General features: G+C 47.2%; 5 protein-coding genes across 5 annotated transcripts; 3 read left to right on the top strand and 2 right to left on the bottom strand.

Moving 5' to 3' along the window:
- Positions 1–7494: 7494 nt before the first annotated feature.
- On the bottom strand, positions 7495–8480 carry MYCFIDRAFT_194145 (uncharacterized protein; the record flags this gene model as incomplete). Its single annotated transcript, XM_007925211.1, has 3 exons — positions 7495–7836; positions 8131–8157; positions 8478–8480. The coding sequence occupies 3 exons, from the start codon at positions 8478–8480 to the stop codon at positions 7495–7497; spliced, it is 372 nt and encodes a 123-aa protein (XP_007923402.1).
- A 1531-nt stretch (positions 8481–10011) lies between these two features.
- Positions 10012–11837, top strand: MYCFIDRAFT_210373 (uncharacterized protein). The gene has a single exon (XM_007925210.1). The coding sequence runs from the start codon at positions 10164–10166 to the stop codon at positions 11523–11525; it is 1362 nt and encodes a 453-aa protein (XP_007923401.1). The 5' UTR covers positions 10012–10163; the 3' UTR covers positions 11526–11837.
- A 554-nt stretch (positions 11838–12391) lies between these two features.
- On the bottom strand, positions 12392–14086 carry MYCFIDRAFT_130150 (uncharacterized protein; the record flags this gene model as incomplete). Its single annotated transcript, XM_007925209.1, has 2 exons — positions 12392–12716; positions 12771–14086. 2 exons carry the CDS (start codon positions 14084–14086, stop codon positions 12392–12394), a joined length of 1641 nt encoding a protein of 546 aa, XP_007923400.1.
- Positions 14087–15025: 939 nt separating this feature from the next.
- MYCFIDRAFT_39750 (uncharacterized protein) lies at positions 15026–16588 on the top strand (the record flags this gene model as incomplete). Its single annotated transcript, XM_007924220.1, has 1 exon — positions 15026–16588. The coding sequence occupies one exon, from the start codon at positions 15026–15028 to the stop codon at positions 16586–16588; it is 1563 nt and encodes a 520-aa protein (XP_007922411.1).
- Positions 16589–16615: 27 nt separating this feature from the next.
- On the top strand, positions 16616–17576 carry MYCFIDRAFT_171793 (uncharacterized protein; the record flags this gene model as incomplete). Its single annotated transcript, XM_007925208.1, has 2 exons — positions 16616–17433; positions 17462–17576. 2 exons carry the CDS (start codon positions 16616–16618, stop codon positions 17574–17576), a joined length of 933 nt encoding a protein of 310 aa, XP_007923399.1.
- Positions 17577–17638: the final 62 nt, after the last annotated feature.

Below are 17638 nucleotides of genomic sequence, written 5' to 3'. Positions count from 1 at the left end.
ATTAGATATAAAGAGATGGCCCTACCTTCGGCTCTAATAAAGGACGGAAACCACAACTACTACTACTACCTGCAGTAATAGTATAGGCTACCGAGGGTAATACGACCTATAGCAATATAGGCAGCTATGTTTAGCATAATAGGATAACAAGACGGTTGCTTAGGCTGATAACTAGAGCCCTGCAATATAGGCATTGTAGAAGTGTAATATAAACAATGTACTATACGAGGTTGGTGCTCTATCTATAATGTAGAAGGAGGCCTCTTATATAGGCTCAAAACTTAGCCTAGGTGTGTAGGGCCGGTTACCAGCCAATACTAGTAACAGCTAGTGCGGTCCTTATAAGCAGTTAAAGGGTCCGTACTTAGAGTATATAACTCTGAGTTATCGAATCAACGGTTAGGATATCGCTTTCCTAAAGGGCGCTTATACTAACTATACTAGCCTAAATTATTATAGTTAATGCGAGTTCTCTAGTAAGTTGAATTTAGTCTTATACATTTTTTTTAAAGCAAAAACACTAATTCTTTTGTTAGGTTACGTCTCTCGGCTACGCTCTAATACGAATCGTTAGACGCCTATAGCGCCTCTACCGCCTCGCAATCCGGGGAGTAGAGCAGGCACTAATTAGCGTCGTCTATACGTACTAGTCCCGTCTAGCATCGATTAGAGTACTCCTTAGGGCGCGTAGGCAGTAGCAAATTTGCTGCTACAGCAGGCAAATGCTTATGCCTAGGCTACTGCTTAGGGACGTAGTCGTAGGCTAGGTTCTAGGTTATCTACTAGTCCTAGCTCGACTCGTAGTTCCGGTAGTCCTTAGGAGGGTTTCTCTAATTACGAAGATAGTAATGCTAAGATAGGTAGCTAATTAGGGAGATTCGGTTTTTTCTAGTAGGCAGAGAGCTGTAATGTGTGTTTTTGATTTTAAACTAGGCTAGGCAGTCTAGATTAGTAAAAGCCTTACAGTATTAGAGAGTTTCCGACTCTTAAGGGCTAGGGTATTTCTTCCTACTTAGTCTTAATGTTGTTATAAAAGAAATTTTGCAGCTTAGACTACATAGTGCAGCTAGGCTGTTTCTAGAAATTAGAATGAAATTCAATAAGTATATAAAGCTTGTTTTCTGATCCTATAAATAAGATTTTTCTTTCTAAAGGAGTAACTTAGGAGTTTGTCCTAGAGACGCTGTATTATTAGAGAATTTTGTTTAGAGATTTGGGCTTAGTGAAACAGTCCGCTAGCTGTTTGTTAGTAGTAACGAATTCGACACTGATCTTTCCCTAGGCATACTATTCTCTATAGTAGTAGTTCCTAAGGGAAACGTGCCTCGACCTCTTAGAATTTGTATAGTCCTTAACAAAGGAAATAGCTAACTAGTTGTCTACCTAGATATAAATCCTATTAACTTCTTCTCTAGTAAGTAGTTGAAGCTTAGTTATCAAATTTCGGAGCTAGTAGATTTCTCTATATACTTCTATTAGAGCAATATACTCTACTTTAGTACTAGAGAGCACGACTTCCTTCTAGAGCTATAATCTCTATATAATTAGAGTGTTGTTAAGAAGCATAAGGACGCCTAATATTGATCTTGATAATAAAGGGTTACTAGCAAAGTCTACGTTAGAGTATACCTAAAATTCTAAAGTTTTCTTCTTTCTAAAGATAAGTCCTTTATTAACTGTGCTAGCAATATACCTCTAGAGATGTTTAGTAGCTATAATATACTTAGGTCCGGGATTCTAAAGGAACCTAGCAAGGTGGTTAACGGCGTAGCTAATGTCTAGTCTAGTCTAGTTAGCTAGAAACTACATTTCACTAATTATAGTGTTAAACAGCTAGTAGTCCTAACGGTTATAGGGGGTTGTAAGAGGCTCGTAAAGCTTCTCAAGTGGATGCTTTATTAGCTTATACTAGTCTAAGCTATGCTTCTAAAGCTTCTCTTTAGCATAGTGTATCTAGGAGATAGTAAGGTTTCCCTCCTTGTCTTCCTTTAGATAAAGGCCTAGAAACAGGTTAGACGTAACAATCTTGATTATATACTTCTTACGAAGACCTTTAATTAGAGCATCGATCTTTGCCTTAGAGGTTCTAAAGATTTAGAAGTTATCTATATAAAGGAGGACAAGAATACTATTACCTTGCTATAGGCAACAGTTACTCTTTGTCCTGCTTAGGCTAAGTTAACGAAGAGTATCTAAAGCATTATAGTACTAGAGATTAGCAGCCTACTTAAGGCTATACAATCCTTTTCTAATACGGATAATCCACTTTAGAGGGTGCTTCTTAAACAGGTACGCGCCTTCTAGGGGTCTAATAAAAATCTCTTTATCTAGAAGGGGATTCAAGAAAGCAGTCTCGATATTAACCTGTCTTCGCTTCTAGTTTTTATTTACTAAAAGCCTAAGGACAAGTCTAGCAGTAGCTGCTCTTAGTATAGGAGTATAGGTGTTAACATAGTTAAGACCTTGCTTCTATATAAAGCCTCTAGCTGTCTATCTTGCCTTATATTTGTTAATAGAGCCGTCTAGCAGGTATTTAATCTTGAAAACCCATTTTCCTATTAGAGGTGTTCTACCTTTTAGTAGGGATTCGGCTAGAATCCACTCGATTATACTAGACTTTTTAAGAGACCTTATCTCTTTTATAACGGCTTTTCTCTATTTATCCTAGTTAGGCCTTTTTAGGGCTTTAGCTAGGGTTGTTAGGTTAGCTAGCTTCTAAGCATCTTTTATAGCAGTAGCTATAGCAATCTTAGTAATCTTGCTATAGTCGTGCTTAGCTACGGCTCTACTAGACCTAAGTCGTACTTCGGCTTAAAGAGGGTTTAGTTAAGGTAGGTTAGGAGCCCTCTTTCTCTTACTAGTAGTCTTAGGGACTTAGAAGGGAGTAATTAGGGTATCTTCTAGTTTAGTAGTATCTGTTTCTTAAGTGTACTAATCTTTCTTAGGAGCAGCTTCCTGCTAGGCAACTAGTAGTTCTAGTTGGTGATTTTAGAGTGTTAGCTTATTAGCTATAGGTGTTAGCTAAGGTAGTGTTCCTTACTTAAGTGTACCTTGCTCCCCCTAAGCTATAAGGGAGTCTTCCTAATCTTCCTAATTATAAGCCTACTAAGGCTAAGGGATGCTACCTCTAAATAGCTCCCCCTAAGGTTCTAAAGAGTGCTAAGGTGTTTGGTTATCACTAGGGAATAGTACTAGGATTCCTAACTCAAATAAAAGGTTAGACTAGGTTTCAAGTACCTAAATAGTCTCCTAAGGGATAGCTAGTCTCAAATACTCCCCCTAAGCTTAAAGAGTACTTAGAAGCTTAGTAAAATTGTCTTTATAGACAAAGTCCTCGTTAAAGGTAACGTATAGAGAGAATCTAATGTTATATTGCTATACGCCATCCTTCTAGTGCGGGTTCTAAAGCAGATAGTTTGTTAATGAATTTTCTTAGAATCCAATAAACTAGTAAACGAAAGCTCTTAGTGCAAATTTCTAGGAGTTAAGTCGTTCAACCCCGGATTCTAGGTATTTAAATGCCTTATAGCCAAATCGTCTCGTCTTAGACAAGTTAATATCTGTACTGCCGATATTCAAGTCTAATTCGAAAGCCTTAAGTAGCACTTCCTTAGTTCTTAAGTTTACTAGTCTATTAGTTAGGTAAATCGAATGTATTACTATAAAGCACTAGTAGTATATTAGTAGGCTAGAGTTAATTATTATTGCTCTTGCCTTAAGCAGAATCGTCTTGTTTGACGACTCTACAATGCTATTCTACTCCGGTGTATATAGTATAGACACATCCTATCTAATGCTAACTTCCTCTACAAAATGTACTAGATCGTTATTAGTAAACTCTCCCCCGCTATTACTAAAGATAATCTTAGGGATTTTGTTGTATTGCCTCTTAATTCTAGCTATCTAGTTGGTTAGCTTATTACTACTTGTTACCTTATCTTTATTTCGAAGTAACAGACCCTACCTAAGCCTAGTTTTAGTATTAGTTAGGATTATAATATACCTGTTTCCAAACAGATTAAATGGTTGTACGCTAACAAGGTCAATATAGACTTCGTTAAGGGCTCTTTCTAGTCTGGTTCTATATTCTCTTAATACAACTCTTTAAGCTCTCGAGAGCTTACAGGTCTTATAGTGCTCGAGTTCAGATATATTAACTTCTTCTAGGCCTAGAATAGCTTCCTTAGTAGCTGTTAGGATCTTATTGCCGACGTAGCTAAGTCTCTAATACTATCTTAATGTGTCCGCTCGTAGTCTAGCGATAGCTAGGGCTAATAGCTGCCCTTTCTAACTCGATTCTAAGTTTGGTTTTAAAGCTAAGCCTAGCATTTTGACTCTAGTATCTTTAAGGGCGAGTACTCCTTATACTTCCTTAACCTTTCTAATTAGCTTGCCTTTAAGCATTAAAGTGCCTAAAGGTCTGTCTAAGTGAATGCTACATTTCTTCTAAAGACGCTCTGCTAAGATTAGGTTGCAATCTAAGTTCGGGGAGTAGAGGACGTCTATTAGAGTAATTAGGGTTTTCTTTCCTTTATAGGTTAGGAAGATGTTAACAGTTCCTAATCGTAATACACTTGATTTTCCTACTGCTTAGGAGAACTGAATAGGCTTAGTTAGGTACTTAAGATCGCTAAACTAGCTCTTGTTCTCTATAATATGCAGTAATATACCTATGTCCTAAACTTTTATATTAGCTGTTAGGTTCTTAGAGCTTGCTACAGCTAGTCCCGGCTTTATAATAGCTCCCCTAATTAGGCCCCTACTAAGGCCGTCTAGCTAATAGTCTCCCTTATTTTCCGAGTTAGAGGAGGAGTCTAATTCATCTTTGTTATTGTTAATAGCACTACTAGATTTGCCCTTTCCTTTACCTTTACCCTTCTTGCCTTTGTCTTTGTCTTTGCTCTTGTCCTTCTTTCCCTAACTAGGTAGTGCTATATTAGGGTGTTGCTTGTAGCACTTAGCGTTAGTGTGTTTGTGCTTGTACTAAGTGCACTAGTCGTCATTATTGCTAATAGCCCCTCTAACAAGCTTTAAGCCGCTAGATAACTGTCTAGGAGGCTTTTCTCTCCTTAGAGACGTTATTATTGCTTTAAGGGAGGAGTCCTTAGCTTTAGGCTTATTGTTATGCTTCTAGGATCTAAGCTATTCGTAACTAGAAAGGCCCTAAATAAACAGCATCCTAATAAGTATATTAGGCATCTTAATATCTAATGACTTTACAGGCGCTTCTGTTATTGTAACTAAGCTAGCAAATTGTTCTATCGATGTTTAGAATCTATTAAACTACTGCTAAAAAGATTCGCAGTACTGCTAGGTATTCGGATTAGTAAGGGGCATCCTAATATACCTAATAAGTTTAATAGTATTAAATATATCTACGGTTATAATAGGCTTGTATAGAGCCTTAATATAGTCGTATATGTCCTTAGCTAACTTAGGTATATTACCGAAGTCTAGTCTAAGAGCAGGGTCGAGTCTAGTAATAAGTATACCTAAGGCTTAGATGTCTTTCTTTTTCTAGTCCCTAAATATGTCTCTATACTACTAATCGGCTAAGTCCCCTATAAACATACTTTTTAGAAGTAGTTTTATTTTATTAGCCTAGTTAAGTCTATAGAATACTATACTAACTAGGTCCTTTTCTAGAAGGGCCGCCTAGAACATAAGCTTCTAGTCTTAGAAGTTGATCCCCTTCCTAAGAACCTAATTCTCCTTTGCTATCTTTGTCTAATTAGTATCTATCGTTCCTAGCTACCTTTTAGTATAGTGCTAGGTAGGGCTTATAAGGGACACTTACTAGGTTTTAGTCCGAACTAGAGCTCTTAACTAGGTACCTAATAGGTCTAGATAGCTAGCTCTGTTTAGTAGACTCTAGAAACAGTTCTTTTATAGTTAAACTAGACAGGTAAGCGTATACGCCGGGCTTATAACCTGTTATAAATCGTGCTAGGGATGTAACTAATTATCGGATTAATAACTATATAACTATACAAAGAAGAATTAGGAGCCTGCTACAGAAACTGCAGTTAATATACCTATTGTGTGTCCTTCCTCTTGGCACAGGTTAGCTAATGGTATCAGCTGACCAGCATATCACCTGACTGAACCACAACAACATCATATCCAAAAAACAAGAACGCGCTCAGACAAGCAACGTATATGCCTGCGCGCAATGGCGCTCCTCTTCCGTAGCAGCGACGCATCTTGGTTGTGATCCATATCTCTCGCGATGGAAGGAGTCAACGAGATATATGTGGTCAACTGTCGATCTCTTTGCAGGTTATACCCGTTGTGCTTAGCGAACAAAAGTGGAGCTGAAAAGGTGGTCAATTGTGTGCACAGACAGAATTTGTATGAGCGTACACGCGAAACTCGGGCAACTTGCATGATGAACGCTCTTGTCCATCCAGTTTTCAAAGGGATCATCTCAAACGGCCAAGTTTCGGCATACCAAAGCAGGTCAGACGAGTTCGAGATCCCGGCTTGGTGGTTGTCTTGGATGCCAAGGAGAGGAGTAGAGCGTTACACAGCAGCACCAGCCCGCATGATCGGCATTATAGCGTGTCGGCCACATGGCAGAGGAGTACAGTGAGCTGTTGCTCGGATTAGTGTACGCGTGAAGTTCTCCGAGGTCATATGGTGTGCGAGGTAGAGTAACTTGTTCGATAAGGGAGCGAAGAATTTTGTAATAAAGCTGCTGGTTCACCTATTCGCAAAGCTGAAGTAAATGCCAAGATGGCCATGCAGAGGCTGAATTGCTGGACCTGATCACCGCAGATTGAATTGGCGATGTCACGAGCGTAATTGTGATGCTTGTGTCGCGTGGAGTATGGTTCTGGGGTCCCCAGAAATCTTGTACTGTACGCACTTTTGGTCTCGGTTCTGCTGACCTATCTCTCCAAAATGGCATCTGAAGGCTCGGCAAAACTGAGATCCTGCATTCTTGACGAGCTCTTGATGATTTGTTAGTCCCGTCAATGAATATGTTGGTCCAAGTTGTGAAATTTCTTATGCAGAACTGCTTGCTGCTGCTACTGTACCTCGCATCAGTCAGAACGGCACAGCCACTCGCCCCGTCTCAGCTTGAAGGAGCGCTGGATTGTATGCACCAGACAACAAATCCAATAGCTTGTCCTGCGCGCTTTACTCGAACCTTGCTACTGCGCGCATTGGACCCCCAGAGCCATGTCTGATCTTGAGAGGAAAGCCCATAAACCTGAATCTGCCCTTGCCGACAACCTCCTCGAGATGATCCAAACCCTCAATATGTGTAATATTCCTCTCAGCGCAGGCATTGTGCGCCTGGAAATTCAGCTCTCCCTCTGGAGCAGGCGATATTGCCTCGACGCCGAAGATCTTACAACCCTTGTCCGCGAGCCAATGTACTGCTTCAAGCGACATGCCAGGAAAGTCATGTTGCCATCTCAGGTCATCAAAAGGTATGCGGCGATTGAAAGCCATGTAGAGTAGAACGGTGTCTCCTTCACGGATCTCCTAGCCTGACTTTGCCAGCGCGTCTTCCATCTCCTGAACACTGATGCTGGCCTTCAATTCCACATGCGACAGGTCTAAGCATATTGCTTCGGTATAGAAATTTTGCAATGGCATTTGATCGATGGATAATGCACCTGGAGTAGGGTTGAAGAGTTTAGGGGCATCGACGTGTGTGCCGGCGTGGTCGGACATGGCTAGAGCATAAGATGAGGAGCGTAGAATGGTATTGCCTGCCTGCTTCGGCTGATGGGTGACCCATGGTGTGATGACTACGGGCGGGTGAAATGGATGCGCTGGACTTCGATGGTAGAGCTCGCGACTGAGATCAACCAGCTTCGGCTTCTTCGACGAGGCGGTAGCATGGTGTCTTGGTTGTAGCGGGCAGGGCGAAGTAGCATTGCTAGCTAATAGTCAAGATGGCTTGTTGCTTACCGTCCGGAGGAATCTGCGAGTTAGCATTTCGGATCAGATTGTCAATGGTTGCTGCGTAGTATGCTAACATCTGCTCCTCACGACCAGGTGCGAGTATAGCATCATGATGGAAAGGTGATAGGGAATGATAGGCCAGGGTATAGAGCAGTTGGAGAAGTTGAGTTTGACCAGGCCAGGTCACCTGAAGCTTGAGCACATGCTTACGTGGAGGGGTTGGACCATGCCTTCCTCCTGAGTAAGGAATCTATAAGGACTCACACACGCAAGCACTACAGTACAACGAAGAGAACCTTGAACGATTGCGACCTGCTTCGTGGACGATTACGACGAGTGTCAGCCGGTAATCGTAGCCGTAGATACTTGCCGCGACTACTAGACTCCTATTATTGCCTATCCTTGCTTGGCTACAAGACATATCAAAAAAGCAAGGAGAGCGAAAGCATGAGTGATAGCCTGAGCTGTCTTAGCTGCGCCGGATCGAGCAAATGATGAGCTGTGAGTTGTAGGCGAACAAGCAAAAAACGATTACATCCAGCCCGCGGAATTCTTACCATGGTGGTTGGGACTTCCAGCAGTCATTCCACGTCAGACTTGGCATTTGGATAGAGCCTTGACTTTATTGACCCACTGTGAAGCCACATGTAGTGGGATCCTTGCCAATACAGTATGTGCCATGCTGCGCTTGTAGACGAATATTGCGGGCTTCTTGGGGGTAGTGGAGTGGCGCTGTGGACAACAGCAAATATTCCTGGCTGCTCACAGAGTTCGTGGTCAGATTTCCGGACAAGGTGCTGTACGATTGACTCAAAGTCTACGGCGGCGAGAAAGTCGAAGACTGCTGTTCTCTGCCCAATCTCCCTCTGAAGAAATTTTCAGCAGCAGCACGAAAGATTCTCGCTTGAGCTGATGACTTTATGGACTCCTTCTTGGCATGATGCGGTGCTTGCGCTGCTCCGCCTTGGAAGGCAGATCGGTTGAGGTGTTTTGCTCAAGGATACTGCATGCTTGGAAGATGACGTTCTTCCATGGCACTTGTGCCTGAAATGGACATGTCAGCAAGAACTCGCGGGCTGCACATGCGCGTCTGCCACTGATGACTGGGCAATTGCTGACGAGAGTGGCTTTTACATCCATCTAGCTTTGTGGTTGAGAAAGCACGCGGCGAATTGGAGCGGCTCTTCAACGGCCGTGTAGCCAAGGGTGGAAAGAGTCTCCGTCCCGTGACAGCCTGGAGCGGCACTGTTCCTGTTCCTGTATGCATGCAACCATAAGGGATTGGGCAGCCCTAGCTTATGCAGGCATCAAGTTTTAGCCGCAGGAACTAGTCGGTGTTATACGAGGATTCGCTGTTGAGCTGTACAGTAGCTGCTCGGGTGGTTCGTAGGGGAGCAGAAATCTTGTGCGATGTCGTTGCTCTGGAGTGACGGAAGAAACACAAAAGGCCGTGATGTGCAAAGGCGCGATGATGCCGAACGTGCGAGAAAACGGTGAAGCTGGAACGGCAGCGGTAACGGCAACGGCAACGGCAACACGTTCGCACGTTGCCAAGCCCAGAAGGCTGGCAGGAACGGCTGGAACGGCCACTGAGCCGAACTGACGCTAGCACCCAAATGGCCACTGAACACACCACAAGCCAATCGGTTGCTCCATGCCCCTTGGCCGCTGCATGTCTAGCATATTATCAGTCGGTGATGAGTGGCACACACTGCGATCAGAGCAAAGCTCAATCATGCATGCTAGGCCAAACGTACACGCACTCTTCCACTACGACCAAGGCAATAATCAACCTCAGCCTTGTCCGGAACAGCGTGCGTGCGTGCGTGCGCGGTTCGCCGGCATTGCTTAAGGTTCTCGCTAGACGCAAGCTCCCTGCAGTCGATCTGTCGATACGACGTACCCACGAGGTTCCCCTGGAAAGTGGACGAATGAGAATCAGCCGTGTGAGCATCGCAATTTGCACATTTGACGCCAGCAATAAAGTTGGCCGGCTCCGGCTTCTGTGCATCTTCTGCAGCGCAGCGCAGCGCAATCTTCCTGGCCGCGTACTTTATCAGGCCTCAATGTCTGCCTTCACCGCAGTCGTGGCCCTCTTCCCTTGTCTCTACCAGCCTTCTTGTTGAGTCCCCTCGTTTGGATATCCTGTCCCACCACCTTCGTTCTGCATCACCATCGTTAACTCGACCTCGTTGTTCGACGGGATCTTGTTTGCTACATCTCTAATTCTTTCTCTCGACATCATGATGCGAAACATCGCCCTGGTGAGCCTTGCTTCGGCGGCATTGGCTAGCTACGCTCCTCCACAGTATGGAGGCGAATCATCCGCCCCGTCCTATGGTGATGAGCCATCCGCTCCATACGACCCTGCTGAGAGCACGACCTGCACAGAGGAGGACCACCCTTCCACTGTCCCCGTCTATGCACCAAAGACCACCCCATCCGTTCCAGCATATGGCCAATCTACTTCCAGCCTGCCAACCCCTCCAGTCTATGCTCCATCAAGCTTGACATCCTCGCAGTCCATGCCAACCTACCCAGCTTCGTATCCCCCATACGGCCCGCAGAGCGAGACTTCCACCTCCTGCACCGACGAGTGGCCAAAGGAGAGCGTCACCGTTCCCATCTACTCGCCCCCAGCGAAGCCAACCGCCACTTCTTCTGCAAGCATCAGCACTTACCCCCCACCCAAATCACCCGAGACTGAGAGCTCAACTTCCTGCAGCGAGACCACCGACACTGCTACCAAGCCAGCTACCTCGACTTCAGTTTCTACTCCTTACTCCCCTCACACAGTCCCACACACATACCCATTGAAGAACACAACCACCAGCGCCACCAAGGTCTGGACTACTTCGACTGTGTACACCACTACCGAGGTCACCATCACCTCGTGCGCTCCAGACGTCACCAACTGCCCAGGCAAGACTACCACTCAGACTTACGCTGTCTCTACCACTGTGTGCGAGGTTACTCCAACTTCGACCCCAGGCAAGCCGAACACTTACCCTGTCCCAACTCCTTCGACCCCAGGCAAGCCGAACACTTACCCTGTCCCAACTCCGTCGACCCCAGGCAAGCCGAAGACTTACCCTGTCCCAACTCCATCGACACCAGCTCAGCCAACATCATACATCACCAAGACTGTCGAGACACCAAAGATCCCTGCGCAGCCATCCACCTCTGCCAGCCAGCCCCCGCTTTACCCAAGCCAGCCAGTCGAGTCGCAGCCACCAAAAGGCCCAAAGACTGTCTACAGCACCATCTACTCGACCATCCCATGTGCGGACTGCGCCTCTACCGCTAGCGTTCCAGTTGTGCCACTTCCATCTCCGCCAGCCAGCTCGCAGCCACCGGCCTACGGAACTCCAGCTACCACCCCATCCTCTCCAGTCCAGACGACTCCAGCTACCACTCCATACTCTCCAGTCCAGACGACTCCAGCTGTGCCACAATACCCACAGGGCAACAGCACTACTCCCGTCCAGGGTGCTCCAAGCCCCACTGTCAGCCAGCCAGTCGCCTACACCGGCGCAGCTTCCGCTGCCAAGCCAATCATCGGCATGGTCGCTGCTGCTGCTGCTGCTCTCCTTGCTCTTGCGTGAATGCATTTCCCTCACGGCCTTTCATGAGTTCTTAATTATCTTCGTATATAATGCCACCGGGGAGGTGGGTTGATGGGTGCAGGTAATAAAACACATCGCACTCTCAGTCTCGCGTCGGACGGACATGGGTTGCATGGGGGTTGGTATAGACAAATCACGACAAGGGTTCACGTTCTTGCGCAGCGGCGCAGGGCGGTAAAACAGATGATTCCTGTGGCTGGAAACGTTTCTTGGTGATGATGGGACTTGGATAGAGTATTATGTATATACACTAGCAATGAAGTTTGGAACAATGAATCATCTCACGTCAAGCACCTTTCCTTCCTCCTCGGGACATTTGGTTCTTCTCGTCGACGAGGACTCGGTCAGCTCTCCGCTACCAGGTCTACTTCAAGAGTTTACCGGCAACTTCGGAACGCAAAGCTCAAGCAATATATCTACTGTATATCTCAATCTCAGCGAAAACGACTCGGCCAGATTCTGTACAGTACATCCCAATCCTCATGCCGAAAAAAATAGCACTGGGCTCTGTGGTTGGACCTGAAAGGCAGAAAGATGCCGAGACGCGTCAAAATAAATCTGTGATGGTTCGTGGCATGTTGGATGGAGAGTCAGAAGTGGTCGCGGAGGCTCTGGAAACTCGCGGAATCGAACGTGCTGGATGTTGAGAGAATGCGGCGGACTCTGTATCCATCACTACTGGACTCGCGCTCGAACTTATACTTTCTTTGCCGCCCTGGTCAGATCTCGCCCAAGCGAATGATCACCGCGATGGCCCGTTCGTCAAAACAGAAGACCAAGACAATGCAAAAGCACCCAAGAGATGAAGTCGTGTATTCACAGGTCTACGTGTATACAAACGCATTTCAGCTTGCTATTCTCCAGGCTCTTAGCGGCAGTGCTTGTAGCTTTAGAGCTGCTGGCTTGATATATCCCCAGAACGTTACGACGCCGAAGATGACGCAAAGCACGTTGACATAATAGTAGCCGTCGCGATCGATCTGGCATACTCCGCCGCCATCTATACATCGGTGCTTCTCCGCTTCTGCTACACAAGAGAAAGCCTGTGTTATCAGACTGCCCTTGAGTTCGGCTGGAGCTTTGGCAGGAGGTATGCAGGTTGCTTTTGTAAAGCTGTCAACTGCTTTGAGGACGAAAAATCGTGGGAAAGTGCCACCAAGGTTTGAGACGCTGGGATGCATTAGCGGGGATAGATTCTGCAGGATAGATGTGAACAGTACTTACGTGGCGAGTAAAGTCATGTAGGTACCGCCGATGGCAGGGTCCGAGATCTTGGCATGGAAGGCGGAGATGGCGACGAACATGCACGTGCTCATGAATGTTGAGAAGATGTGCGAAACGATAATCAGCAGCAGATAGCCCGTCGTAGTTCCGGTGGGCGGAAAAAACATGACCGTCATTTGTGCAAAGACAGCTGCGACAAGGCGTCCAACAAAGGCCCAACACCACACTCGGACGGGTTGGTATTGCTCGCTCCATTTACCAGCGTAGTATCCAAGACTCATTTCGAACGGAAAGTCAATCAGTACTGTCAGAGCAAGATCTTCCTGGCTGAAGCCTTTGTCTAGAAGCTTGAGGTTGGTCACCGCCTCGTTTGCCTGGAATCCGATTTTGGCGATGAGATGAATGATGATGAAGGTCTGGATGTTTTTCAGCTTCATGATGCCGCCCATTGTCTTGTAAACTTCCCAGATGCTGTCCTTCTCCTTGGTGCGATCCTCCTTTTTGAGCACTGCGAGGCCCAACGTCACAGCGAGGTAGAACCAGCCCCAGAACGTAAGGTACGAATTCAAGGTGATTAGTCCCACATCCGAAGGTGTGCTGCGGAACCACTTGTTCGCAAAATCTGGGGCGTTCAAAGCAAGGAAGACCGTGAACGACAGGAATTGCCCACCCGTGAGGCCGACCGTCTGAGCTGTACTTGCGTACGACAGATTGCTCTGAGAGATGAGCGTAAGTGCCCAGCCATCAACGGCGATGTCTTGCGTGGCGCACATGAAGACGAGTGCAAACCACCATCCTGTGAAGCCCCACACGCCAGCTCCGCCGTTGCTACCGGCATCTTCCATCATCTGGGAAGCTCTACCGCCAAGCCATATCATACCAAAACCACTCAATGTCTGAATGGGGAGGATCCAACTCTTTCGTCTACCCACTCTCGCGCTCCAGACAGCATCGACAATCGGACTCCACAGCAGCTTCAGACTGTATGGGTACGAGGCCAGGGAATAGACTCCAATTTGGCTGTAGCTCAGATGGCTCTTCAGCAGGAATGGAACACTGCCTCCTGCCAGACCCATAGGTATGCCTTGCAAGAAGTAGAGCAACACCAAGAGCAAGAAATTCCTCTGATCCTGCTTGGGAAGCTCGAAGAAGCCTTTGCTATCGCCTTCTCCTCCTTCCTTGCTATGCTCCGGCGCATCATCGAGCGTAAAGTCGTGCCTCTGCATCAGCCTGTCTCTTGCATCTGTTGTGTCTTCATGCGGCACTTCGAGGGCAGATGGATGCTTCCGCCGCTCCAAGAATTGTCCACCATTCATGGTATCGTTGGAGTGTCCGGTCGCGTGCAGCTCAGAGATGCTGGAACTCGTGCTCAGGGTGCCGTTGTCTCTCACGCTGGCACGGCCACGCGGATCGGGGCTCCGCGACTTGGACTTCTTCTGCGGCATCGAAGGGAAGTCGTCGTCTTCGCTCGAGAAGTATTCGTTATCTTTTGTCAACAGTCTCTCTCGGGTCAGTCCGACCCTGGCACCAGGACCGCTGCCGCCTATGGAAGCTTGCGAATGTAATGTAACCTCCTGAAGCTCGTGGGCGAACGCGCTTTCCAGTCTCTCGGCAGCTCGATTATGCTGTGCTGCTTCTTGGCGCGCTCGTGCTTGATGGACGGGAACGACTGCTACGACACCTCCAGCAACGACAGGTGTAAAGGCAGGTGGGCTGTCATTGCTGGCCATGTGAGGCAACCAATCCTTCCCTCAATCGGAATACATACGTGTTCGCACGCGTCTAGCCGATCGGCCAGTGCCGGGGTCTGCCAGGTACAAAGAAGGTACGAAGGTACGGCGCGCGCCTAATCTGGTGACAGCGACGACATCAGCATGCAGACATTGGCATGGACGATTCTCATGATTAATCAATCTCTCACGGAATACCAGACTCTTACCGACCGGACCATTGATGCCTCTTTTCAGCCCTTTGTTCCTTACGGAATACCAGACTCTTACCGACCGGACCATTGATGCCTCTTTTCAGCCCTTTGTTCCTTGCAGCGGGCGTGCATTTGGTAAGCCACTGCAGATCTATTCCGATTAATCAAATTTTGAAGCAAACACCAAGCAAAGCGCGTCGCCTGCTTAAATTTCAACCTTGAAGGTGGTGGAGACCGAGGAGAAAAGGAGAACGGTTGCTTTGGTCATCGGCACGCTTCTTGTACAATAAGGCATTGCATCATGTCTACTTCTCATTCTCTTCCTGTATAAATGTCACACTTCCACGCGGGCGGAGCTGCTCATCTCCGATTGCACGAGCTTGCCTCGGCCAATGGCATCGGACATCTGAGAGCCATACTGCTGAACCGTCTCTCTGAACTGGACTTCACTCACTTGGGCTCTCTCGTTGCAATTACTGGTATAGTCCCGGCGGCCTGGCGTTTCTTGCACCAGTCATGGCATAATGGAGCGACGTGGGTGAAGCGATTTTTCATCTCTTCCGTCACCATTCCTGCGGGAGATCCTTTGAATCGAAGTGTCAGCACTTGGGTCTTAGAGAGCGTCGTTGAACCTCGACACTTACGCTTTCAAACTGCAAGAACCGAGATCACTCCGCGAGACCGAGATCCGGCGGCCTTATTGAAGAAGTCACAGCGAGCAATTCAGTATCTTCCCGTTTGGAGATCGCTTTGGTTCTGGCATGACGGACGACTCTTTGCTGCTACACGCATCCTCGACAACTTCAATTCCAATCTCAGTGATCCAAACTACGATGGAATCGGCGGTGAAGAGCTCACTCTCAGCTGTCTGGGGCTATCAGCAAACCCGATCCGAGCCCTTGTCGAAGTATGCCGCGAATACGCCCAAAAGAAGCAGCAATTCTACGTGATAATATATTCGAGAGATCGATATGGCATGAGCTGGAAGCCAAAGTACCGGAAACCTTTACGACAGCTAGACACTGTACACTTTGACGACGTTACGAAACAAATCCTGATCGAAGACATTCGCAATTACCTAGACGAGCGAACACAGAAGCTTTATCAAAGTCGGAGCATGCCATACAGAAGGGGCTACCTTTTTTACGGGCCGCCTGGGACAGGCAAAAGCTCACTTTCGACAGCCATTGCCGGGGAATTTGGACTAGATCTGTACGAAGTCAAAGTACCCAGCATTGGCAACGATGCGGATCTGGAGCAGATGTTTCAAGAGATCCCGCCACGATGTATTGTGCTTCTCGAAGATATCGATGCTGTCTGGAGCACGAATAGAGAGCAAAGACACGAACGCCATCTAAATGCCAACGACCCAAATAGTGACGCCCAGTCCACGCACAGCCAAGTTTCAAATGTGACCCTCTCGGGCCTGCTGAACGTGCTCGATGGTGTTGGATCGCAGGAGGGTAGAGTGGTCATCATGACAACGAACAAGCCTGAACAACTTGACGCTGCTCTTGTACGTCCCGGCCGGGTGGACTTTAAGCTTTACCTGGGCAACATCAGCAGAAAGTCTGCCTACCAAATGTTCCTTCGCATGTTCGCGCCAGACTTACTCAGTTGGGCACAGAAAGGTCATGGTCGGAAGGAAAGCAAGCACCACTCCCAGCGTATTTCACACACGATTGATGACCTCGACCAGCACGTCTCAATGGAACAGTTGAAACTGCTTGCCACTCAATTTGCAGAGCAGATCCCCGAAGACACTCTCACGCCTTCCCAGCTGCAAGCATTTTTTCAGCTCCATCTGAGCAGCGCTGCTGGGGCAGCTTCAAGCATTGCTGCTTGGGTGCAGAAAGAAATGGTCATCAGATCTGATAAGGAGTGGGAGCCGTAAATATTATGTCCGGTAGATGTTGTATGAATGCGACTCCACGCCTATCAACTCACGGGCGCGCTATGCGCAATTCACTTCCCCAAATCTCACATGCTGTTGACTTTGGCCCGCGGCTCGTGGCGCTCAGACCATGCCTTCTCTTTGACTCTCGACGTCCCAAAGCCCTCACCTAAGAATCGAAACATCATCGCCAAAATGTCACACCTCGAAACACTCTCGCAAGAGTTGTTTGATCTCGTCATCACACAACTCCATCCGTCCGATCTACCACACCTCCGTCTCACGAGCAGGACATGCGCCGCCAAAGTCCTCGATCACTACGCCGCTGTGCATTTCCGCGACTGCAGTGTGAACTGCGATAGGCGCAAAGACGACATCGGCAACAGTTTAAAAATCTTTCTAAAGATCGCTCAGAACAACACCATAGGCTCAAAGATGCAGTCTTTGATTCTCGAGTTGAAGGCAGACGACAAGAACACAGCAGCAGCCTGTACAGACCCTTTTGATGAAACCATCCAAAAGCAGCTCAAAGCGCTCTTCGCAGCACTGAGTCAACACCAGCGTCTCAAAGCAATCCGCATCACGAGCGAATTTCGCTTGCATAGGAATAATGTGGAAGTGCTTTCCGAACAGACTCGGCCACTGCGTCTCGTCCCAGAGGGTCTCGAAGGCCATCAATTCGAAATCGATGAGCTGATCATTGGTAGAGACGAGGATGATGACGACTTGCAGTGGAGTCTGCCATACCAAAAGTTGCTGCAAGTACCAGCTCAATGCAACGCCTTCCGTTCCGTCCTTCAAACACTCACCTCCCTCCGCATCTCGCTCTGGGAAAAGGAAGAGCCGTGAGGGGGCTGCGAGCTGCAACAGCAGCGCGGATTTGACTTCATGGACCATGCTGTCGAAAGCGCCGCGATTGAAATTCCTTGCGCTACATGACCGCCATCAGCACGAGGCGTTGCTGTGCGATTTCAATTGCTTCAAATAACTAAAAAAAGGAGGGCTTTCCGGCGCTGGAGACACTAGAGCTGGATTATCTGTTCTTGAACC

The sequence above is a fragment of the Pseudocercospora fijiensis genome, assembly GCF_000340215.1.
Source record: "Pseudocercospora fijiensis CIRAD86 unplaced genomic scaffold MYCFIscaffold_2, whole genome shotgun sequence".
In the NCBI taxonomy this organism is placed as follows: domain Eukaryota; kingdom Fungi; phylum Ascomycota; class Dothideomycetes; order Mycosphaerellales; family Mycosphaerellaceae; genus Pseudocercospora; species Pseudocercospora fijiensis.
This window is presented reverse-complemented; position numbering and strand designations above follow the sequence as displayed.